The sequence below is a fragment of the Acipenser ruthenus genome, chromosome 5 (assembly GCF_902713425.1).
Source record: "Acipenser ruthenus chromosome 5, fAciRut3.2 maternal haplotype, whole genome shotgun sequence".
Lineage (NCBI taxonomy): Eukaryota > Metazoa > Chordata > Actinopteri > Acipenseriformes > Acipenseridae > Acipenser > Acipenser ruthenus.
Genome location: NC_081193.1, coordinates 79,263,700 through 79,290,013, shown reverse-complemented (window position 1 = coordinate 79,290,013; position 26,314 = coordinate 79,263,700). Strand labels below are relative to the sequence as shown.

Sequence of the window (26,314 nt, the reverse complement as noted above, 5' to 3'; positions counted from 1 at the left end):
ATACCTTTATTAAAAATGTGCACAGATTAATCTACAGATTAATCAACTAATGCCCATAAAGTAACTGATCAAAAATGTTAATCGAGTGACAGCCCTAATATATATATATAGAGCTGTGGGCCTATACTGCTGGAGTGACCCATGCCACAGCCAGCGTCACCACTGTGAGCATTTCCACTGCTGGAGTGCACCATGCCAATGCCAGCATCACCACTGCCAGAGGGTCAAGTCACTCGGGCTTAGGGGGTAGAAAGGGGGTTAAATAGGCACCTCACAGACCAGGTGTCATAAGAGGGGTTAAACGGGCACTCTTTCAGAAGACGAGGACCACCACCTCGGCCGAAGGAGGAGGCGAGGGGACCACCTAAAATTTAAATAATGTGTGTGTGTGGGAATGTAAGGTTGGGAGGGATGGGGTTAAATCTATTCCTGCCAACCATCATAGGTGTGAACATTCCCCAGTTCGGTAATTGAAAAGGAAGCAAAATCCTTTGTTGGTTGGATGAGTTTGGGGTGAGTTTGACTCTTTTGTAAAACCTTTTATTTTGGCCCTCATGTCTGGTTTGTTTGTTTTTGTGTTATTTGTTTAATAAAGTGCGCAACATTGGTTTTAAAACTGCAGCTTTCTGTCTCTGGGTCTAATTCCTGCTAGTAACCAGCCAGGGCCGTGACGCTACCCTGTCACAAGGGCACTGTATGATACATACTGATACCTCTCCACAGTAGGTCAAGACAGCTACAGACAGTGGGCTTACTGGCTGGTCAGACCTTGAGTGGCTGAAAATCAACCTGTACAATACACAGCACCCTAAACTATATTTTAATGATCTATACTTAAATAAGAATAATTATCGCACATTTAATAATAAAAATTGCTAATTTTAATGTGACATAATTTCCATTTGATCCAAAGGAATTTCAGATGGCTGTATCACATCAATATTAGGGTGTATTTTATAAAGGTGGATGGTCAACAGCACTTCTTGTTCTGTTTTAGATTCATGAAAATGTAGGAATACAGTGCGTAGTTTGGTAAAAATGAATCTGTAGGTCAGAATGTGCACAGGGTCTACTACTTCTCAGAACCTTGTTATTGCTAGCCCACCTGCAGCAAGCTTTGTGTTAAAAGTCAACTGTCTCGGAGCAGTGCTTTTAAAGGTCAGAGCATAGTTCAGAGAGAGTGCCCTCTTTTAATGCCTGTCAACATCTCCAAATGTAGTGTAGTCTAAGAGGTCTGGGGTAATTTCCTGTGTCACAGACGGTGTGTATGCTGTGTTCAGAAGCTGAAACGACAGACAGACAGACAGACAGACAGACAGGCAGGTATGAAACTGCAGGACAGGTTCAAGTGAAAAGCTAGACGGCTACAGACTATAATAGATTGTATGAAATAAAGCAGTATTCCTATACATATCTAGATAACTGAGGTACCACAATTCTCTCACAAAAGCATCACAGCTTGTAATAACCTGGATATAATGTACAACACCAACCTCAACCAGGTACCCTAAATTAGCTGAGCTGAATGCAGTCAATTCTCATTCATTTTATAAATACTAAAAGAAACTTAGTAAACGAGGAACGTCTTTCTCAATGTCTTCAGTGTTGAAATGAGTTTTGGTTCACATACATATTTCACTGGGTGATGTGATCTCCAAGTGGTAAAGTGTGAAGGATCTCTTTATGATTAAATGGAATGTGTGTATGCTGCTTGACACCTTCATCATCCGCATCATCCAGTAATATAAGTGAATCAAAATGTATTTCAGCATTGAAGACATTGGGAAAGACTTTGTCAAAACGTTTGTCATTGCAGTTTGTCTTTGCGGTTCAACCTTAGATGAATATGTAATTATGGGTGTTCCTGAATAAATTCACGAAAATGGGGTGTGCATAGTGCAAATGAGGGTTCTCAAATATTATAATGAGATCTACTAAAGCTGCTGGAAATTGCAACACTTACAATTGCATCAATTTGTTAAGAATCTTTGTTGCTGGCATTTCCCAGTCTGCTTTTTCTCTTGCATCTTTGAGGCGAACACGCAAGTACAGATTAACCTGTTTTATATCACTTTGCTTAATATCATATCCCGTTTATTAGTAGGATTTTTCAGAAACCACTTGCCATGCACCATAGGTTCTTTGAGAAATTACCTCTCTTAATATCATCTCACAAACCCTCTTATACTCAAGTTTTGTGCAGCTTGTCAAATGCTGTGTGGCCGGGCTTTACAAAGTAACCACAGGATCTAATTCATTTTCAATGCAAATAACAACCAATAATCATCTCGGCTGATAAACTGACATTTTGTGCAGCCTGTCAAATGCTGCGTGGGCGATCTGAATAGGTTACAGTTCAGCTACAAAAAAACGACGTCACCAAATTTTTCTTCTTTAACATAATCAGTCTTATACAAATGCACACAAATAAAACACCAAGTGCAACGCCTAATTGATAGCTCTCATCAGTTGACGATTCATGCCTTTTTTAGATAATGACACAAACTGTTTGGTTCCAGTTAATGATACAAACATATTTGTCTGTAGTAAACTATATGCATTTGTTTAATTGTAAAAGTGACTAAATGTAAAGTATTAACTGCTCTTTAATTCACCGTTAGTTTTGTTACTTTTTTTCTTGCACTAGTAATGTGGTGTCATAGGCAAATGTTAAGCTCGATTTATATCATGACCCACTTTATAAAGTGGGTCATGATATAAATCGACCACCTTCCGGCACCTCCTCAGACAGCACCTGTAGAACTCCTCTTTTCCCTCTGGACACTTTATCACTCTTCCTTAATGCGCTTTACTTGCACTTATTTGCTCCCTAGAAAACTACTGAAGTAATGTAGCATACAACTAAACAGCATACAACATTACAGTCACTATATGTTGAGGGATAGCACTCAGTCTAACAGCTTCGCTGGTGCCAGATTAGCATCACAGCACTAGGAAAGAATAAATAATGACAACTAACAACTGACAACTACCCCCTTCCACAATTTTTCTTTTTTTTTGGTATTTCCCCACTGTAAACTTGAACCCTGTGTTAAAACCTAGATTTGGGGAAAGTTTTTTCAATCAAATCATTCTGCTGTTCCTATGTGGAAAGATTTGAACAGATTCAGCAAGGCCGCTGGTGGGTGCAGCTACAAATCACAAACCTGCCATATACCAGCATGCATTCCGTGTGATTGAAAGACTTTTCTTCTGCAGCTCAGACCCTGAGTAGAATATTCAAGTGGATTAAATGGGCTTTATAGACACCAACGAAGCTGTCCTGCCAGACAGATGACTTTAACATGCATTGCTACAGAATGCATGCATTGCAACAATAACTGCAATCCTCAAGCTCTTATTATTTCATATTTTAACCTCCTATAAGAGGTGTAGACCCACAAAACATGGGGTTAGATACTGGTATTAAAATAACTGCACTTTATAACTGCCACAGGCTTTACTTCTGAGCTAAATGTTTTGTAATTGCAAATGGCACAATGTGGTGGTTACATTTAAGCAGTAATTGATTACTCCATGCATGATAAATATTTCACAATATATGGCATTGATGGATAAATAACTGATAGGGTGCTGTTAGGGGTCCCAGGGCTTATTTATAAGCTGTGTTACCTGTTTGGGTGTGAGAATGCAGTACTCTAACGCTGGTAATTGTTCCACTAGAACTGAGCCCAAGAACATCCCACAAAATTGGAACTTTTATTTCTGTACCACTTCCACACGGAAAAATATGGTATCTAACCACTCATACATAAATACAAGTTCAAATACAGATATAAAAAGAGGGTCATCTTATCATGAAAAAGAAAACAAAAGGAAGAAGTGATGACTCTACTTGTGACATTCCTAAACTTATGTTCTTTCTTATGTTCTTATAAGGACTTTCCAGGAGATTTGGATGCTGGCCATGTTTTTAATAAATGGGTTTGAGCCATTGTGATAGCGAGAGAAAGGATTGATGCTGTAAATCTCCCTCCTGATTAGAAAGGGCGCTGTGTAAGGGGGAAGGTAAACTGCCTCCTAGATCTACTACCTCGGTGGTAGCTGGAAACCGGAAGGTAACCATATTAGGAGGGGCGCGTAGCTGCAAGTACTCAGGACAATTCCATTGCAGTCAGCTGCGGGGCAGCCCTCTATTGGAGAAACCAGGCGACGCGTTGACTGCAGGGAGGAGTTTGCTGGGTACAAAGGGGAAGCAGCTACGTCAAAACCTCCCCTTGCGCTGAGGTAATGAAAGAGACCGGCCAGAGCCGATGTTTGTTTTGTGTGTATTAAGTGTTTTTGTTTTGTCTGTTAATAGAGGAGCCGGAGGACGGGAGGCTGTAGCCAGCGAGCCAGCACTTACCCCAGAGCACGCCCCTCATCACACAGCACTACACTGCACAGCGCACGCACCACAAGCCCCGGAGAAGAAGAGCACATTTTCGTGCACAGAGGACTGTGGTTATCGGAGTGTCTGTTTATTTTCGTTTGTTTGAGTTTGGACCCTGGCGTGTTTTGACCCAATTCCATCGCTGGTAGTGGGGCTATTTATTATTTTCCAGGGTGGATTATTTTTGTACTATTTCTGTTTTTTGATTAAAAGTTGATTATTTTTGGGAGACAACAGTCTGGACATCATTCATTTCTTGCACTGCACCATTCATCGTGTCACAGCCATCTATGGTTTCCAAGGCAGTATTATTTAACCCTGTTCAATACTGACTATGCTTTAAAATAAAATGCAATGAACCAAATTCTATTACATTGATACGTACTGTAGGTGTGAACCCAACCACTTACCTTTTGAAAGCAGTTTAATCCAATTATCTGGTGCAATTTAAAGCTATCATTTATAATGGCTAAAAATGGCATATAATATGAAACCAGTATTTGAAGAAATGTAGCTGTGGGGCAACTAACTATGAATGTACACTGATCACCAGACATAATATACAGTGTGCAGACAATACACTTGATGAAAGAGATGGCCACACAAGACAATGCTACACTCAACTAAGTCAAACCATTACTAATTTAAATGGGCCCTATTCTCTTGAAAGACTGTTATAGGAATGATTTATATATAAGTATATATAAACATTTTCTTAGATGAAATAGTGCTTCACATTAGAATACACTTCTAACTCTCTCTAAAATGGTATACAAAAAATATATATTTTTTTTTAATATAACAAAAACTTAAAGTTTTATGAATAGGCATTTACCACGCTGTACTTAATATTCTGTACCATTCCTCTCTAGGCTTTCCTATGCTTTCACTATGCTTAATTACACTTTACTATGCTTTTACGAAGGTAAACTTTTATAAAGGAATGCATAAACAGTGTTTATATTGAGTTAGTACTCTCATCTTTTTTTTTAAGTCCTTGGAGTACTTCTTTTGATAAAAACAAAATTGTTTTGACAGTGTAAAGTACACCAACCTTGAATCTAATATAAAACAAATGAATATAAAAAATATATATATTACCACTTATATACTCAAAATACAAGAGCCATTAAATATAGAATGCAGTGGTGGATACAACCAACTCAATTGTGTTTGTACAAGAATTTTAATGAATGAGTATTTGTGCCATTACCATGTGCGGTATCTGCTGAGACCCACTTGGAAGCTGTACATCTCAAGTGGCTATCCTGGTATAAAATAAACTAAATAAAGAAAATAAAGTGGTGTCCAATGCTTTTATATTACTGCAGATGAAAACACGAACGGCAGATAACTAATAATAATAATAATAATAATAATAATAATAATAATAATAATAATAATAATAATACACGGGCAATGCACTCCACCACTGTATTAATGTAAGGTTGTATTTGAACAGAAACGGATACATTACAAAGTATTATTTATTTTAAATAAATTATTTTAAAGAGTAAAGTAAACAGATACAATAGTCTCTATAGGACATTCTTTCTTGCTGATATTGGAAGATCTCTCTTGGCACTTTTGTGACAGTGTTTCTTGAAACCGACACAACAAAATAATAGTTAATTCAATCATAATACCACGTACACAGAACTATTTTTAATGTTTCGATTTTCTACAGTTTCTACTGCTTTAAAATCTCTCATTTACTTTCTTTGTTTTATCTATATCTACATCACTTTTAATCTCAATCTAAAACCAACCGAAAAGCTCTAATTTCAAGGGTCCTTTATGTCTTGCAACAAAAGTCTATTTAAATACTGTAGACTAATATTATAAGATAATCTCTTTCGCTATCCTGTCCTGCCTAATGTCTTTGTGGCACTGCCGCCATGATGGCCAAATAATTGGTTGTTCACTTGTGTCCCTGTCTCCCCCGACAGTTGTAAAGATGCCCCGAATGCTCCAAAGGCTGTTGTCAATGGGGGAAATCCTCATTAATCATCCCAGGCTGACAGCAGTAGGGAACACCTGCATCTGGCAGAAGGAACCAACGCTGGCTTCAGGGACAGTGTTTAAAAAGGGTTCCAATTCTGTGAGCACTTGGTTCCACCCCCATGACAATCACTCTTAGTTAAAACTAGTTAATTGTGTTACACTTACAGCTATTGCCAACAGTTTAGTATCACCTACAATTTTAGGACTGAGACAGTCAAACCTGCTCATGCAACCACTTTTATTTAGCAACCACCTGGTCAAAATGACCACTTTAAATTCCTCCCAGTGATATTTGTGCTTTTATTGAACTGTATTAAGCGACCACCTGTCTAACACGACCAGCGACCACAATTATCTTACCCAGCAACGGACTCAAACCTATATTAAGCACCCTTTCACAGGGCTACTGTTATAAGAAAAATATGGTTTGAAATGGTACGTCCTAAATTCAAAGGAATACTGTAACCATTTTAGCTGTCTTTTATCCGTAATCAATAAAACAACAGTGCTCTCGTGTGAAGGAAGAGAGAAAACGAGGAGAAACAAAAGGTCCCCCCCTAGATGACAGAATTAAAGTTATTAAACTTGCAAAGACAGTAAGTGCCAGAAAAACTGCTGAAAAATTCAGCACTAGAAAGATGCAGATACAGCATTTTTAAAACGGAAAGAACTAGTGTTTGAAGTTTTAGGTTTTTATTTTTGTGACCGTATTTTGAGATGATTCAATATCTTAATTAAACAGATAATTACTAAACAAAGTCACTTCTTTTTACCTTGATGTCCTGACTGACTTGCTGATTCAGTTTTACCTTCTTCATTATTAGAAACACAAGAGCAAGCAATGAGATTAATCACTTCCCACAGATGCTAATTTAACTTGCATTTCGTTCTCGCACTTGCCTGGGAACTAGGTTAAGTTCGGTTCTTGTTGTTCTTTCCCGCTAACTTAACAGAATGTTCTCATAATTAGGATGTGGCGCATTAAGACTTAAAGGCAAACTGTTAAAAGGAAAATAAACACTGAAACATTCAAGCCATACTTATAAGAGTATGAAAACAATGTGCGCGGTAATCGAAAAAGATCTTATGTTTAGGCTGGCGTCGGTTTCAGGATGCAATGAATCAACACATACCTGAAAGGCAGAAACACAGGCATTGAAATTTGCAAAGGATTTAAAACATTTGTGTTTCACAACTTTCACTAAATAATTTGTTTTGTAAATGCATTATCTAAATGAATGCTATTAAATTACATACTTCCTTTTTCATATTACATATTCTGGCTTTTACAGTGTATGTAAGAAATACATAATTACAGGAAAGCATGTCAGAGACAAATTGAAAATTCATAAGTTATGGGCCCTCTTTTAAGAGACCACCTGCGTTAAGAGGCCACTATTAGACTGTCCCTTGAGCGTTCTCTTAATACAGGTTTGACTGTAGATAGATAGATAGATAGATAGATAGATAGATAGATAGATAGATAGATAGATATGAACATAATTTCAATATTTTATTTTACTTCATGTAATCAAAGAAACTACAAAATTATATCGCAAACGTCTACTGGAAGCCATAATAGTAGTACAGTATTTAATGTTGGATTTTGAAATGTCACATTTTTCAATTTTTATCAGAATATGGAAAAAAAAACTACAAAGTGGTATGTAATTCAATATGTTAATTTAACATTATTCAGCAGGTTTTGTTCGACTTTATGAAGAAAATTAGTTAATTCTATAGGGTGATGCAAAACTGTATTATGACTTGAATTGTGAACATCAACTCCCATCCCCATCAAAGTAAATTGATTATAAACTTGCATGCATTGCGAAACCAGGATTTAAATTTTATTTTTAGAAACTTGCAATATAATCACTGCACTTCTGGTGTTTGAAATCTTCTGGTTCTTTGCTTGTGTTTTGCACTGTAATCTAGGATACACAGATATTTTGACTACAATGATATAAATGAGAAGTCTCTGCTGCTACTTGACTATTCAAACTGGTACCTGTGGACAATGGGCAGCAGTTTACCTATAGTGTTGTATGAAATATTTGCTTTTTGTGAATTAACCCATTGCAGTGTCCAGTATATTTAACATTGTGAAAATAGGCTTTACATAGGTATGTAAACCTACCCAAGACAATAAAGGGTTAAGGTAAAATAAACAAAAAGATTTTCTATCACAATTAATGTTAATAAAGTTAATAAGAGTTAACAAAAGGATTTTAACGCAGTATCCCCAGTTACACCATTGTGTGCTCATATTATATTTCTGAAAGGATCAGAGGTCAAAAAAGTTTCATACTGAAACACAGAGGCAAAAATAAATTCTTGGTAACAAATAAGTTGGGTCTTTGTCAGTATATCACAGGATATACCAACTAGGAATCCCTATAGGACTGAAGCAGTCAATTCCACTGTTGTATAATACAGCACAATATCAGTATTGTACAATAAACAAGCCCAAAAGTAACAATTAGCTGATTACACAGCATTACCAGCAAGAGCAACACAATGGATGTGGAATAAATATTGTTCCATCGTAACAGCAAACTGGTACTGAGATAGTGCAGTACCATGCTACCGCAATGGACTTCCAGTGTCTATTGATTATTGGATACCATTGCTCCATCAAAATTTTAAAACGTTACCACAATGATATAACAATTAAAGCCTTAACCATTGTAGCTGCTCCATGTGCTACCATTGTCCTGCAATACAAAGCCCTTTCCATTGTAATGACATTGCTGTATGCCATTGAAGGTCATTGTGTAAGGGCATCTCAGAGAGCTTTGTTTGTCATCTGGATGAACAGGGCATTGTTCTGAGTTAGGTTTCTCCCACTCCCTCTTCTGTCCTACTGAATCAGCAGCTAGTGCTTGTTACAGTGAGGAGCTCTCCTCTGTAGTGATGTGGAATAATACAAACAACACAGACCTGAGCATGAACTGACTGTCCTCATCAGGATCCTCTAGATAAATGCCAAATACAAAAGCCAGTGGATATGCTAAACTAGGTAACTAGATCATCCAGAAAAATATTTTTTTTGCACTTCATGTTTAAATTCTAATCTTAATTTTTCTGGGTTTTTTTGCTAGCCATTTTTGTTAATTGCTTTATGTGTTTACTGACAATTACATCAGAAAGCAAAAACAATTATTACTGTACATACCTTTCTTTTTGAGAAACTTCAGAATTTAAAAATATATATTCAGCAATATTAATTAACAAAAATAAATAAATCAATACATTTTTAAATAAACGGCTCTGGGAGTATTTATTTTCATATATATAGATTGATCTTGCATAATAAAATATACGTACATGTAGCAAAATGTCTTATTATTGTTATTTTTACGATTACGATAAAAACCAAAACAAAATACTGCGTACACCCTAGAAACTAATTTGGAATATTGTATGACAAAGAAAAATTTAATATTTAAAAAAAATACAACAGCCATGCACAAAAGTTTCAATAGTAGTCTACATTCATGGTGCGTTTACATAAATGATTAGTATATTTATCTGGAGTGCTGGGAACTGCCATTGTTCTATAAAGAATGCCTCCACTAGAATGTAAGAGAGTTGTAAGTTTACTATACAGGGAAAGTATACCATGGGATCAATGCCCATCTCAAGTGGGTTTCTGCTTCAAAGGAAATATCAAATGCTATAAAAGGCAAACAAAGAAATGGTTCAGGAGCATTTCAGGGGGCTCTTTGCACTTGCTCAAGCGACGGACTGAGTAGCAGAGTGCACATTCAATCAAAAATGTAAAATCAAACAAAAAGCCTGCAGAATCTGGAGAAAACTTTTGAGTGCTCCCCATACAACCTTCTCTGGCAAATTAAATCTGCAGGGTTCAGAAGTTCAGATAGCACAACTTGTCATTGGACTTCTGCGAGCAAAGCTCAGTGTATTGTTCAGATCAATTCACCTTAAACACTGAACAGCTTATAGAGAGTGGCATGATTTATTCACCGGGGTCTAAAAGGAACAAAAAAAAAAGTTTTTTTTTTTTTCAAAACAGGGTACCAGAAAACCTATGAAGGGAAACTATAAACAGAAGAAGCACATGAGCAAAGCACAACGAATAAATGAACTTGTATTTTATAAGTCACAGCCAGTTTGCTCAGTTTCGTCAACTCTCACTGTTTCAAAGTAGTAAATGGCCCCAAGACATTTTAAATTGTAGATGACAAGAAAAACAACAGCCGATATAATTGTAGCAGTAGAGTATTCTAAACCAGACCAGATCATTTTAATTATACATTTTCCACATTGTTTATTTTAGGTTAATGGGTAATCTGGTCAATACATGTTTGAGAAAACCTTAACCATTTGTACACTGTGTAATAGGTTCTCCACCACACATTTGTACTGTTAGCCAATAAACTCTGTCAATTCCTATAAAACATACCAAGCAAAATCTAGTGAACTTCTCCTTTTAATCTCTCACTTCTTAGGCAAGTACAGTGGTACTCAACTCCAGTCCTCAACTGCCTATCCATTCTAGGTCTTTGTTCAAACCTGAATAAAGAGAGAAAGAATCAGAGCTGTAACTCTCCCTTCCGACCAGAAAGGGCGCTATGTAAGATTGGTAGTACACGTCCACATAGACAGGTCGACTTGACGGTGGGCGGAAACAGGAAGTCGGCCATCTTGGAGGAAGCGCGTAGCTGCATGTACGTGAAACGATTCCCATGCCATCAGCTGTGGGCCAGGCAGCGATTGGTTACACTGGGGCGACGGGCTGATTGCAGGGAGGAGTTGAGTAGTACAACGCGAACGTAATCTGGATCACACTGGTCCTAAATAATTTTATTAAAACTAGCAGCTGGGGTAGCTCATGGGGATGACCAGCCTTGTACAGCATGTGTAGTGTTCTTAGTTGTTGATCAAGCACACAAACTGGATGTCGATCATATCCACAGTTGCCTTGTCAGATTAACAGTGAATCACAATGCCACATAAGAAGCCCCAAGGTCCTTATTGGAAAAGAAAGGTGAGAAAGGGAAGTTAAAACAGTACTGTCTCTATAATACTGAAATTATGAGCTTTTAAAGATTCTACATGAACGGTAAATACATAATTAAACATTAAAAGAATACACAAAGGTTATGTTTTCCATCAAACTCATTCTGTTTGCTTTGATTGCGTTAAGTGGCAAATCTTGACAATTTACGGGTTTCTTGGTTTTTCAATGAAGAACCTGAGTAAGCTCAAAATAAATACTTTACTTGAAAATGTGAGGGATTTACTACAACATTTTGTGTGCTCCTCAAAAACAAGACCTTATCGTGTGTGTGGGCAAGTATTACTATCAATGTGCTGACAAAATTTGAGAAAATGTCCCCATATCCTGAAAAAACGACGTTGTGGGGACATCCCCACTTTGTAAAACACGTTTTTAATAACTAAATATGCCTTAAAAAAAATAAAAAATATGCCAAAATATTGAGTTTGTCGTCAACTTTCACCCCGTGTGGAATTTTGTCTGACTGGAGATAGAAATAGTAAATACAAATATAGTGAGAGTCAATGAGAAGTCCCCACAAATATAGGAATGTGTGTGTGTGTGTGTGTGTGTGTGTGTGTGTGTGTGTGTGTGTGTGTGTGTGTGTATCTGTTGCTCTGGTCGTTCGAAAACAAGTTTGACAACAACTGAATTAAAAAAAAAATCATTTAACAAAGTGATTCAAGTGAAGGTGTGCTAGGCACAGTCAGAATGAAATTGAAGTCCTAAAGTGAAAGATTATTACCTTTCCAGGCAAAACTATTATCGCTGCAGAGCAAAGAGCTACTGTGCTGCAGAGCGATTATGGCCTTGAAAGTCATTGGGATCACAGCAAAGTTCTGACCTCTATTTGGAAGGGCATTTTACTCTAATAGCAGAAAACAGCACCTTGAAAGGGGTGAGACAGCATGGAACACACACACAGCACTCATAGTCATAAAGGTGACCCACACCACTTTAAAAAATAAAAAATAAAAAAGGTTCCAATTTAGAAAAGCATTGAAACACTGATAAGCAGCATTGGATATGGCTGGACCGTCAGGCCTAGATAAACCCTCGCCTTTGGGGCAACAGGCAACAGTATGTAGAATACAGATACTGTGTGGCTGGTTACTTCTGAAAAAATGACAAATCATTTGTAACATATGCTTAAGGAATGTCTCATCGTTTGAGCATGTGTTTTCTAAAAAAATGATACCACAAAAAATGTGTCTAGCGTCATTTTCAGAATATAAAGCACACCCTTTTACAAACCTGGGTAATTGCATTCTATGTGGTATGGTACAATGTTTTTGATTGAGTAGTATACAAGAAATGTACATTATACAACATGTAACCCAAGGCAGCTCATCCATGTGCGTTATACACCGAGTATGGTTATACACAGGGTGCATGTTGTTTACGAAAAATTACGATACAAAATCTAAATCTTAATAGTTATGTGTGTATGCACATTCATTTATAATTGTAGATTCTTTATGTTATTATTATTATTATTTTTATTATTATTATTATTATTATTAATAATAATAATAATAATAATAATAATAATAATAATAATAATAATAATAATATGACAGTATTATTATATTTTGTAACTGTAATTTCTCTATATTAACTGCAGTTATCTTTCAGTAGGTTTGTCACAACACGTATATAATAAAATTACACATCTCAACTGTTAAAGACGCTAACTTTAAAAAAAAAAAAAAAAGATAGTTTGTTACCGGTACGCAAGGCAACATTGCCATCTTTAATTAATATTATTTTAGTATCGTAGCACAGTATGTAGTTTTGTGGATAGTGAGTGTTTACAGGCTTGGAAGTTTAACAAAATTGAGCTTCCCTTTACTTTGATTAGCTTCTTTAGGTTTGTATATGCAATTTTAACATCACAAGGATTTTAAGCACACATGGCTGTGCAATGTTTCTTACTCTGATGCTGACCCACAGCAGAGCCACGGTGGTCAAGTGCAAACTGACCCCTTAGCAAACAGGAGGGGATACACAAAATTCAGGTACCATAGAGATTCAGCTAAACCTCACTTCAGTCATGTAAGCACCTTTTGCACCACCTCTGCTTATAAAATAGCCTATACATAAAATACTAAGGACATATATTATGTTGATGTATTTTAACTTTTAATTATTTTAATCAAGAAAAAGATAGATCATTTTAAAAGGATTTGACTGTAACTACGTGCCACGGCAAAATAAAATAAACTAAAAAAGCCTTTTTGTAATCTGATATAATTTAAGATTTAAAAAAGAAATAAAGCTATCAATAAAAATACTGTAATAATAATGGAAACAGAAGTTGTTACAATTCCCTACACCTTGCATTAACACTCTAAGAGGCTGTATTAATGTAGTATGGTAAACGAATAGCCTACAAATATAAACAATTCAAAGATTAAATACATTAACATAATATACAGATTTACATTTATATATAAAGGCTATTTTAGAAGCACAGGCGCTGAAAAGGGCCCTTAGGTGACTGAAGTGAAATTTTGCTGATTTGTCTGTCAATAATCTCTATGGTACCGGAGTTTTGAGTATACCCACCTGCTCTGCATGCAGTCAGCAAAACATTACATCAGAGTAAGAAATATTGCACAGCTATGCTTTATGGGATATTTTGTTCATATTTACTGAGGAGACATGCATGAAATCTTCTTAATGCCAAAATTACATATAGAAGCCTAAAGAAACTAATCAAAGTAAAGGGAATATTACACAATGGTAAGCTCCATTATGTTAAACATCCACACCTATAAACTACCCCTTTAATGGAATATTTACAAAAGTACAGATAAAAAGGTCAGTTATTTTCTATACAAAAAAAAGCAAATTAATGCATACAGTAGTTCAATATAGACCTGTTTATCTGCAATCAAAGAAAGGAATTATAACATAATAAAGAAGTGTATATATTCAATTCAGGGAAGACGGAGATAAAAGAAAATACCAGAGTCCACATTCCCATGAACCTCGAAGGGGGGAAACCAGGGCTCCGGGGAATCTTGGTATCTGAAACATTATAGCAACATTGATAATGGAAAACAATTCTCAGCATTTACACATGAAACAATACTGTAGTACTGTGTCCTATAGAACTGGCAGGCATCACAGCCGCTTCCACGAGAGACCTGACTCAGGTGCAACCTCACAGGCAGCCTCATTGGAGCCTCTCCTTTCATATGAAAAACTAGCCTTCAGATACTTTGGAGAGACAGGTGCTTTACTGTGCTTCACACTTGGTTTTTAAATTGCAGAACAATAACAATGAGGTACACTATATCATTAAAGAGGAGTAGTACATTCTCTTCCCTATTAGTATGTGTTTTCAAATCAGTGGTTCTGGTTTCTGTTACTCCAATATTGAATAATTATCAATTCTTGAACCTGAAAATTTCCCTGTCTTTGAGTTTGTTTTGAGAAGCTTGTCTGGAGAATTCTGCCGAGTACTCAACAGACTTCCTTCCATGTGACAATGTGACCTTTCAGCTTGCCAGCCCCACATATTGAACATGTATGTAGACAGAGAGTAGGTGGGGCTTGTAATGACCAATATATTGACTATATATTGGCAGTTTTTGGTATTTTACCCGATAATGTACACTGATATTCATGCTTGAATTTCTTCCAGCACAGAATGCGCTTACTACACTAATGACACAAGAACACTGAGACAGTCATTTTCCCAGTGCTCAAAAGAGTAGTGTTTGGATTTCTTTTTTTTTTTATATCTGAAGACAACAATAGGATAGTCGAGTTGTGTGCAGCATAACAGATTTGATGCTACATTAAATCCAACGATGAACTGTAAGTAGAATATTATTCTGATGCTTTTTAAAAAAATCTCTCTTTGAATGTTTAAGACTCTGGAGTGTTCGCCTGCCCGTGCTCCTCAACACTCTCCGCGTCCAAACAGCAAAACAAGTCCTCTAGTTAGTGCAGACTGCCAGGTCATTACATTATTATTATTATTATTATTATTATTATTATTATTACACAATGTACTTCAAAACGGCCTTTTGTAATTTTTGTTTATCTTGCTTAATCTGCATTGGTTGGAGGTGTGAAGTTTTAGGGGAGGCAGACAAGCTGCACAGCAAAATTGTTATGCGTTCAATTTAAATTAATTGCGTATTTGGGAGTCCACACTTATGAAGACAAAATCTGGCAAATCAAAGACACACACAGTGCATAATGTGCATGCGGCTGCAGGCGCTAATGGTGGTTGCTGGGTTAATTCCTATCCCTGCCAAAAACATGTGATGATTGATGATTAATTAGGCTACAACCACATGGGATATAAGGGGAGAAAATCATTTGTCTGAGACTGGAAAGGAGTTAGGTGAGTGTTACTGTGTGCTTTGTAATTTTGTTTTGGTCAGTGCAGGCAAATGCCCATCCGGACAGAAGTATTGTTTTGTTTTGTGTTTGTGACTTGTTTTGTATACCTTTTTTATTTTGCTATGTGAGCAGTGTTACTGTTGTTTAATAAATGTGTGCCCAAGCTCTTAAACCCACAGCTACTCTATAACCCTTTGCAATCCTGTCACAGGCCTCTACACATCGGACGTGATGCGATTTGTCTTGCAATAAAATGGTACTTTTACAGCAGTGGAGACAGGCACACGTGATATACAGCTAATGAAACTGTAGAATACATAATAACTTTTCAGAAGACTTATTTCAGTAAAGGTAAACAAATCATACATAACAGCTATATCCAGTTCCCTGGAAATGGACTGCCAAATGTTCTACCTCATTGTGGTGTCTTTATAGTTTTTGTGTCCTTTAGTGTACAGCTCCAGGTATTTTGATACTGCAAGAATGATCTTTTCTTCCGCCACTGTTTACTGAAAAAGGCGCGCAAGGGAAGCTGCTCCTCATTGGTCAGTTCCCTAACTGCCACACAACAAAATCGCAAAAATAGACACCAATCCTATTTGTCTTGCATCGCTTCAGTGTCGCCCCTTCACATCACAGGCAGTGTGAATGGCTTGTATCAAAAATATATTTTATTAGTTTTTGTCATGGTGTGGTGTGCCGTACTACACATTCGCTTGTCACATCACGTCCATTGTGTAGAGGCCTTTAGAACCAATCCAATTAAAACCAGTCACTGAACAGTAGCCTCATGAACATGAAGTATCTTGGATAACCTTACAAATGATGTCTTCAGGCAAACTCACCAGCAGTGAATTGCATAGTTAACCTTGACAGCACAAAAGGCATAGGTTGACCCTCCAGGGGAGAAGGGGGGCACAACAGTTGCAGAACAGCATGGGGGAAGCATGTTCTTTGTAGAAAAAACGGGCTTCCTTCATGCAGTGGCACAGCTCTAGAAATGAAATGGACAAGGTCTTTGTTTGACCTCTAGCCTCCGCTCTTCTTTTTTTGTGTGTGTTCGCAGTAATCTCGCTGTATTTTTAATGCAGTTGTTTGTCCGATATTTTGCAGTTAATTTGTTAAGGGTTGTCACACTTCCTGTCTGGAGTGACATGGTCTAGATGCATGGTCTAGCAGCTAGAAGACTCTAACTGCATGTATTATCATCACTACAGTATCAGTGTATTTACAGAGTAAAGCTGTGCAAGTATCAGAAAGGGGTGGTTTTTGTGGCACAATAATTACAAAAAAAGGCAAGATCTAGCAGGTTTGTACACGATGGGGTAGGATAGATAACATGACTTGGTGCTGAATCACCTGGAGGTACTGGAGATAAGAAAGAACTATCCAAGCCTACAAGAAGCCTAGCAATGTGTAGTCAAATAGAAAGTGATTTCCATCTGGGGTTATCAACGATGGCCACGCAATGAAAGACCATGCAAAACAGCAGAAAATGACAGGAGCTTTGAACAGTGAAATAGTAGCAAGGGTGTTTCTGGTGCACAAATTCCAGCCGGACAAGAGCCAAAACACAGAGTAGTGGTGTTTGACATGCCACCAGGCATGCAGATTTAATAAACACAAACAATGCCCACACTAGGGTACCAACAATGGTAGCCCTCGTGTCGGACTTAATAAAGACAAGAACAAAATACTGCAAAAGAAAGCTAGCAACCCTCTAAAAGAGGGTCCTGTGACTCCAGCTCTTTCCGACTCTCCCGGCCGCGCAGCGCCTTTACGGAATCCGTATGGGTGTTGAAGGGTTCCGTAGTAGTCATTTCCCCCTGGAGCGGATGCTCTCCTCCTCAGTGAAAGCCGGAAGCACCAGTGCAGCACATGTCTGCGGCTCAATGGCCTAGCAGCAGTCAAGACCTGTGGTGCAGCTGCTTTTTGACCTGGCCGTAGGCCCCCATGTTACGATCCATAGCCAATCAAGGATTCCCGATCAGCCAATCCCCTGCCCGAGCCTCCTTGCTCAATCGGTTGTCTGGCAACGCATCTCCCATTGCGCGTTGCAGCTGCTTCCGCATCAGCACGCATATTCAGAGGAACCCTGTCACAATGACTTCTATTATTAATCAAATACCTCATTTCATAATTACTATGCAGTTACAGGTTTTACAAATTTTTTTAATTTTTTTTTTTTTTTTTTTTGTGCATGTGTCTATGCAGTCTTATGGCTTGGGTAGGCCAGTGCCAGTTTGGTATGATTAGCATCGTTCAATACGTGGAAATGTGTCAAAAACTCAAGGGATAAATTGCAGATTCAAATCCTGTGTTAAGAAATGTGTTTATACTGTATATTTTTTATACATATAAATTATATACACATTATACACGACGTACCTATCTGCAGACTGTGGCTGATAAATCACTGAAATCTCAGCAATGATCTGAGCTCTCTGTTTAGATCTAGGACAAATATCCAAATATTTGAATTAATATTTTTTGACATGTAATCGGATACAAAAATCAGATGTTCGTATTCGCTAGAAATGACAAAAATACTTTGCATTTATTTACCGCCTCACCAGTTTCAGAAATGGCAAATGAAAAAGAGCTCTGTGTGATATGTGAGATTAAATAATAAAAAAAAACACAGGATCAACACAGCAGCTCTTGAGACTCTATTTAAAAGTTTTAGACAGCAAAAAGTAAACAAACCAGATTATGCACGCGCACGCATAGTGATCTCTACAGAAAGCCATCTGGATCAAAAGCACGTTGTGCTGCTTTAAAGCGAGTCAGAATCTCATGGGACAGAAAAAAGGCAAACAAGTCATTCTGAAAAGCCTCGCTTAAACAGTGCCCAACTTGCTGGAAATGTTGTGTAGTAATTTTTATAAATTAAATGTTATATACTATATATTTTTTGTTCTGACTTTCTGTTATGTGGAATGCAATAAACGAGAACCAAAACAGTAATTTTTTCCCATTCATTTTACAACACCATTTCCACGTTTGTTTTATTTGAAGTGTTTAAAGTTACATTTCAGTTTTCGTTTGCTTGTTCAGCTACAAAAAGGCACAAGTAAAGCTCATGGTATTACTTTATGAAAACATGTCTACGATCGCTGTTTACTGTGGAGAAACGCAATGGCAAGGAATGAAAAAAAAGTAAAAAATAAATAAAATGAGGTATCAATTTTATGTACTGTTTATTTCAGCAATAAACAAAACACTGTTTAACTTGAACTGCTATTTGGCATCCTTTGTTTTGTAGTTAATTCACTGGGGTGAAGTAAGGCCTACACAATGTATTCTTTACTCCTGAGATATTTCTCTATTTTAACGTGTTACATATTGTAACGTCTTGCTGTAAAATAAAAGCACATACACAGGGGCCACGTCCCCTGCCCCTGCTGCTATGCTGTCTCTGCCTGCGTTCTAAGCAATATAATGGCTTTTATTACTTTTTGAAAACAAACGAATATCCGAATGAAAACGAACATAAAAATCCTGTTTGTCCCACCACTAGTTATAGCCTTTCTTTGAAAAATGTATTTATTTGAACTTATGAATCGTACATTTTTGACTGGACACATTTAATGAAGTTCCTGTTACAGTGTAGTGATTTTGACAGTCACAATGCTGAGTAACCAAAAAAACAAAGCACATATGAACTTACGTAGTTAAAAAAATAAACTTAATTTAATTAGTAGTGGCAGTAGCATGTTGGCACAACTTTAGCCCAGCACATTAAGGAATCAATTTTGTGCTATGAGGGAATCTTAATAAAAACATGTAACAGGTACCGGTAAGTAAAATTAGAACATTTCTGTAATATCATTCTAAAATTTTACACAGTCATATTAAAACACCCTTTTTAAAGCAATGCGTGTTTAACTATTGGTACATTCTTATGTTGCCCACTGGCATGGCACTTAGAAGTTTGTTGTAAACCCTTGTTAAAATAAAAAAGGCCAGGATCAAGGGAATTTTTTTCAGGAATAATAGCACGACACTGATAGCTTGCTACCTCTATTTTCGCTTTAAATGCAGACATTGAGATCGCATTGCTTATATAAATGTATAAGATGACATACACTTTGTTTGGTTTTAGATCGTTCAGATTTGAATAACTGAATGGCAGCTGTATTTGATATAACCAGTTCACAAAATGATCTTTTAGTATAGCAAGGGTTGTTTGTCCTAGATTTACTGCAATTCCTCAAATCTCAAGAACATGGAAAACTGGATTTTTTAGGAACTATTTTATGTTGAAAAGCAGTGACATTAATTAGACTTTAGTTACACACGTAGTTACAAAGGCTTCTTTATTCCATTACTAAGTTGTTTTGGAAGTGCCCCTTCATTTACTGCAAATAAAAATAAAACACTGTTTATAGTACATGGTGCTAGCAAAATTATTCCAGCAGATCTTATACTGCCATCATTTTGTAGGTCTTAGATTTTACTATATGAAAAACACACACATTACGGCAAAGGAGAATTCGATTTTTAAATGGTCATTTATTTGAAGCTGTTGGAGAAGAACATTTATTGAATGTTCCTTGCAGATACAGTAATCCGTTGTGTATCTGTCGTCACATGTCCACCCTGAATGTTTACCCGACATGATCAAGCTCTTCAGTAACGTTAGTTTATTACTCAACAGAGAAGATTAGTTCAGAGACTGTAGATCCTGCCAAAGTTTTCGTACACTGTTTGTATGTGCTCCGTGCGCTACCATTGCTGGTAGTGTCACGTGAGCTGTTCAGTGTGTTGACTTGTTATGTAAATAAATCCTGTTCACCTGCAGGGCGTATCAACTTCAACCTCTGTCTCAATCTCCTGCCTGTCACTCAGCAGCGAAAGCACACACCCACACTGCAGACGGCTACTTTGTCAGCATTAATACTGTGTATCTTTCTAAACAAGGAATTTAGGGGAGCGTCCTAAAAAAGCTGAATCTCAAGACAATAGTTGTGTGACTATAGTCATTGTTACAGCTGTGTATAGTGGTACTTTTTACATAGCCGCCCTTACTCTGGTCCCACCAGTCGGATACGCGATGGATTACTGTGGTTCAATGCTACATTTCTTGTGAACTTTGAGACATCACATGAAGGAACTAAGTCGCCATTGAAAAGATGTCAGTGATTGATACTCTGGGAGTTCTTTTATATGTTTTCTTGTATGGATGGATGTTTGTTTGGAAGTTTGGACATTTGTTTCTTCTAAGGACTTTTATAAACTTGAGAACGACTTGTTAGATTGGGTTGAAAATGATAATGCCGGGAAAACGAAGCATGCATAATTGCAGCCCCACTCCCACCCCTACTCGTTAGGTGGAAAGCCTTTGTTAACATTTTTAAACAAAATAATAAACACTCACCTCTGGCACCATAGAAAGTCTATTTTCTACCATCTGTCTGCTTCTTGTAGCCACGGTGTCCTTAAATGTGTAATGGCCTTCCATGTTTCCTATCTGGATGATAAGAAAAGAACAAACAGCAAATCAAGATACTCTTACAGTAAAGATGTACAGTACCCATATTTTAATTGCAATATTGCAATAATTAAGATCCACTCATAATGACTGCAAATATTATTTATTATTATTTGTTATTTGTTTATTTAGCAGACGCCTTTATCCAAGGCGATTTACAGAGACTAGGGTGTGTGAACTATGCATCAGCTGCAGAGTCACTTACAACTACGTCTCACCCGAAAGACGTAGAGCACAAGGAGGTTAAGTGACTTGCTCAGGGTCACACAATGAGTCAGTGACTGAGGTGGGATTTGAACCGGGGACCTTCTGGTTACAAGCCCGTTTCTTTAACCACTGGACCACACAGCCACACAGACCACACAGCCTGGACCACACAGCTGCAGGGACAGTAAAAATTAAATATGAAAATATCATTTGAAGTTACTTACTCTTTAAAAAAACAATATTCTGATTTTCAAAAAGTATTTTGTAATAGAATTCACACTAATGTTTACAGTAGCTTGCCAAATTATAAACTTATTTAATTACATTTTTTTAACTGAAACAGCAATTCATGGAACCCAAAGCTAACCACTACATACAGTGTAGCTATGGTTGCCACCCGTTCTGGTTTTGCCTGGATTGTTCTATTTTTGAGGCAGCTGTCCTGGGAAATTTGTAAGACTTCCCGGAACATTAAATGTCATCAAAGTATATGATTTATTATTATTTTATTTTTTTTGTACGAAATGACTCTATTGTCCCGGTTTTTTGTAAATCAGAGGTGGGAACCCTAAGTGTAGCTGATATTGCATGGATATTATATATACTTGTATCTTGTCCCTGGCAAAAAAAAGTCTTCTTGCAGGGTTTTGATGTCAAAAAGTCATTGCACTTTTTGTGTTGAAATGTGCAATACATCATAAAATGTAACAAATGGGCTGCTAAATTACAAGCAAATAAAGTGTATCTCAGGGTTCTGTGATATTTCACAAAGTACTTCATCTTTGCTCTCGTGGTTCATGCTGTCACAAAACAATGCATTTTCTTGTAATTCCCAGCACCCTGTATAACATTCTATATTAATACTGGGATATGTATCTCTGGAACAAATAGGTACGGACTTCATGTCTGTTTTTCAAATCTTTTGCAAGAATTATGTGTTTTTTCCCAAAGGAGCATAGTTGTAATGAAAATCCACAATGTCAGAAGAAAGGAGACCTAAACAAGCTATCTTGACTCTGCCTGCAGCAGTCTTCCATCCTCTCCACTAGATTAGCACGCATGTCCTGCCAGTTACTTCATGTTCCTGTGACTGCCCTACAAAGAACTGAAATCCCAGTAGGGCAGGAAAGAGTCTGGACAGGCAACAGTAGCTATAGACAACAGATAAAGTACTAAACAACGCCAAGTGAAGTCAAGGACAAATTTGCCATCTTAACAAAATGACATTCCTAGTTTTCATTCCCTGTAGTGCTACTACAGTGTTTGAAGATTAGTCATTTTCTGAACCTCTTCAAAGTACCTTACTCAAGATTTATGAGGAAAAAGTATAGTATAAAAAGCTGTAGTACAATTAGAAAAAAAATACAATAAAACTGTTGCAGCATTTTTTTTATTATGTTGTTCACTTTAAATGGAATGAGACAATATCCCCGAAATTAAATGCAACACTCACCCGTTATTAACCCAGGCCTACTGTGGATGATCAATACAGCTAGCAGGTAATATGCACAGTCTTTATTTCTATTACTAATGTACAGTATTTATACTACCAGTATTTACATTGCAGGTCTTGGAAAAAGCCACTGTTCTGGACCAATGAAATATGCACTGAAGCCCAAACTTAAATCAAAGCTCTGTACAGTGCTACTGGCATGGCATGCGCTTCAAATGTTTTAGCTGTTTTGACTGTGTGATTGACGCATTTCTGGTTATTCAATCGGGCCTCTTATGATGAAAATGTTTCTCAGACAAAATACGAATTGGCAAGGGGTGCATGTTACGTTAATGCATAGTTGTGTTTATTCGAGGAGTACAAAATAAAAGATGTACATTAATAATAATATGTTTTATTGCATTTTTCAAGTGAACAATGAACAGCAATAATCCAGGGGTTCACAACCTGAACCCCAAGAGCCAACCCACCCTACAGGGCTGTTTAATCTGTATATGTATGGAAGGTTGTTTACGTCTTCAAAATGATACCCCAGATAGAAAATTATTATCTGTTTTTGTTTAGAAGAAAAAGCAGATGACCAAGGTCTAATACCATGACATAAAAAAAAAATCCATATATTTTGTGGCCCACAAGGGTTTATGAGGGATGTACATGTGGCCCCTAGACCAATTTATTTTAAACATTTCAACAGTTTAGTATGTGCTTACTAAAAAAAGCCATACCCACTATTTTAAATCACATAAGAGAAATCAAGCCATAATTCCAGTCCAACTAATCCTGTGCATAGAACATACGGCACAATTAAAAAACAACAACTTTAATAGTACATGTCTGAATTTATGTTTTTTAATAATAATTTAATTCCTGTACCGGACAGCATTTCATTAAAATGATGTCAGCCTAAATAAATACATAAATAATCCTAATTTTAATTTCATAATTAATACAACTGTAATATTAGCATGTGAAAAACCTGCTTTCTAGTAACCTTTCTCACTTTTCATTTGTAAGTTATAAAAACAGAATCATATTGATTGGGATAGCTATAACGAAGCAAAACCTATTCTGTAGAGATTGCCTGTGCTAGGTGATTTTATCAAGTCCTCTTTCAGTTTCATTTTGTTCCTCGTCTCGATCCCTCAGGGGGATCAGAACCTGGCTTCCACAGCAAATTGTCCTAAATTGAGTTCCTTTCCCTGGCATATTATACAGGCCTGCTTTTGGCGGTTTGTGCTAAAAGAGAGAGGAAAAAAAACTTTATGCATGCTTTTTTTCTTCCTTTGTTAACAAATTCTCTCTCCCATTTCCAATTAAATTGGTGTGGTGTGCACCAATACCTTCTCCCAATTAAACGGATACCACATTACCAGCTACAGACTCCAGATTTTCTTTTATTCTCTCTTTATTATCCCTATTCCTCCGAGGCTGACTGGCTGACTGCCAGGAACTCATGGCACGGTTTTAAAAAAAAAACCTTGCACATTATGTTCCTCCAAAATGTGTTTTCTTCTTTGTTGTCTAGTACCGTAACACATGCAAGGGCACAGCAAATACCATTACAAGTGAAGAAATTGACCAAACTTTTAAAAGTTGAAAATAAAGACACCTGTCCACAATTCAATCATTGTAATCCCATTTGTATTTTACTGCCTGCTGAAAATGAGCTATAATCAGAATTAATGATAAGTTTGTTGGATGTGTGATACTGTCATGTGTCCTCTTTCATTTTACATTGAAAACAAAAATACCCTTAAAGGAATGCCTACCAAAGTTTTAAAATCCATTCTCTTACTTCTTACTGGCACTAACACTATTATCACTGGTCTCCTTTCCTTCTGTTCAAGATTGTTTGGTTATTTCCTTGTATTTCAATTTTACGAAATAATGTTGAAATTGGTACCATTTATTGGACCAACATAGGCAGCGTTTACATGCACAAGTCATGACATTTTTCCGTACTTTTAAGGAAATTCGTTGCTATGCAGTTCTGATTCAGGAAATAAAATCGGCCGTACCAATGCAGATTACTCAATTCATAGTCACTTAGGGGAGGGGATATTTAAATGTCCGTGTCTGCTTACAAAGTAGGAAAAGAACGACTCTGAATATCGTGAGGAGAGTTTCATGCGTTGCCATGAAGATAAAAACATTTAACAAGAGAAACAAATGCACGTGTTGTCGCGCACATTCTGAATTACGCCGCGCATTAGCTACTCGCAGATTTGTATTATCAGTGCATGACATGCTACATTTTTACAGGAAATAAAAGCAGCGCCTAATCAAAAGTTTTTTTTAAATCCATTTTCACTGACTTTTTTTCAAATTCACGATTTTCATGATTTCCGTGATCTCCGTGACCTCTGTGACAAAATCGTAGCCTTACTTATAGGCATGCAGAGAATTAAAGAGCAGCAAGCGGGGTTCCAAAAAATATAAGATGCAGGAAAGTCAAGAGGATTGCTCACTAGTCATTATCTCTTGGTAACATTTATTTTATTTTTAAAAACACCATTCAGACACTGTTCACTTGTGGGTATACAGTGCCTATAGTAAGTATTCACCCCCTTGGGTGTTTTCACAGTTTGTTGTGTTACAACCACTATTCCATACAGGCCAGATTTGTGGAGTACCTGAGCTATTGTTGACACACGGACAGTTTCTTCCAACTCCGCCATGGAATGCTGTAGGTCTTTCAGAGTTGTCATTGGCCTCTTGCTGGCTTCTCTTACCAATGCCCTTCTTACCTGGCTGCTCAGTTTGGGAGGACGGCCTGCTCTAAGCAGATTCTGGGTGGTGCCGTATAGCTTCCACTTCTTAATGATTGACTTGATTGTGCTCCAAGGGATATTCAATGCTTTTGAAATATTTTTATACCCCTCCCCTGATCTGTGCCTTTCCACAACTTTATCCCGGAGTTGTTTTGAAAGCTCCTTGGTCTTCATGGTAGTATCTTTGCTTTGAATGCACTACCCAACTGTGGGACCTTACAGAGACAGGTGTATTTAATCTGAAATCACGTGAACCACTTTTATTGCACACAAATGGACTCCATTTAACTTATTGTGTGAATTCTGAAGGCAATTGGTTGCACCTGAGCTTATTTAGGAGTGTCATAGTAAAGGGGGTGAATACTTATCTAATGAAGACTTTTCAGGTTTTTATTTTTAATTGATTTGTATTTTCACCCCCCCACCCCCCACCCCCCATTTTTTCACACATTGAAAGTGTTGAGTATACACCATACATTAACAACACATGTTTCCCAATCATAAAAGTAGACGTAGTAAGTACTGTAACAAACACTTTGGAAAAAGTACAATGTAGTAGCAAGATTACTGATAACTATATTGAGGAGTGTGCAACCTTACAGAC

The 26,314-nt window shown here is 37.1% G+C and overlaps 2 protein-coding genes across 3 annotated transcripts in view; one reads left to right on the top strand and one right to left on the bottom strand.

The window, feature by feature from the left end:
* Positions 1–4,577, top strand: part of LOC131737175 (zinc finger MYM-type protein 1-like) — a 5,268-nt gene extending 691 nt beyond the window's left edge. The window contains exon 2 of the mRNA XM_059024584.1: positions 4,322–4,577. Within this exon, the coding sequence (XP_058880567.1) occupies positions 4,322–4,522 (201 nt within the window). The 3' untranslated portion in view covers positions 4,523–4,577. The remainder of the gene's footprint in view (positions 1–4,321) is intronic.
* The window catches only part of LOC117402762 (PC3-like endoprotease variant B), a 299,818-nt gene that overhangs the window by 237,114 nt on the left and 36,390 nt on the right, over positions 1–26,314 (bottom strand). For both annotated transcript variants that reach the window (XM_034004201.3, XM_034004200.3), the window contains exon 3: positions 21,166–21,258. In XM_034004201.3, the coding sequence (XP_033860092.2) occupies positions 21,166–21,258 (93 nt within the window). The remainder of the gene's footprint in view (positions 1–21,165; positions 21,259–26,314) is intronic.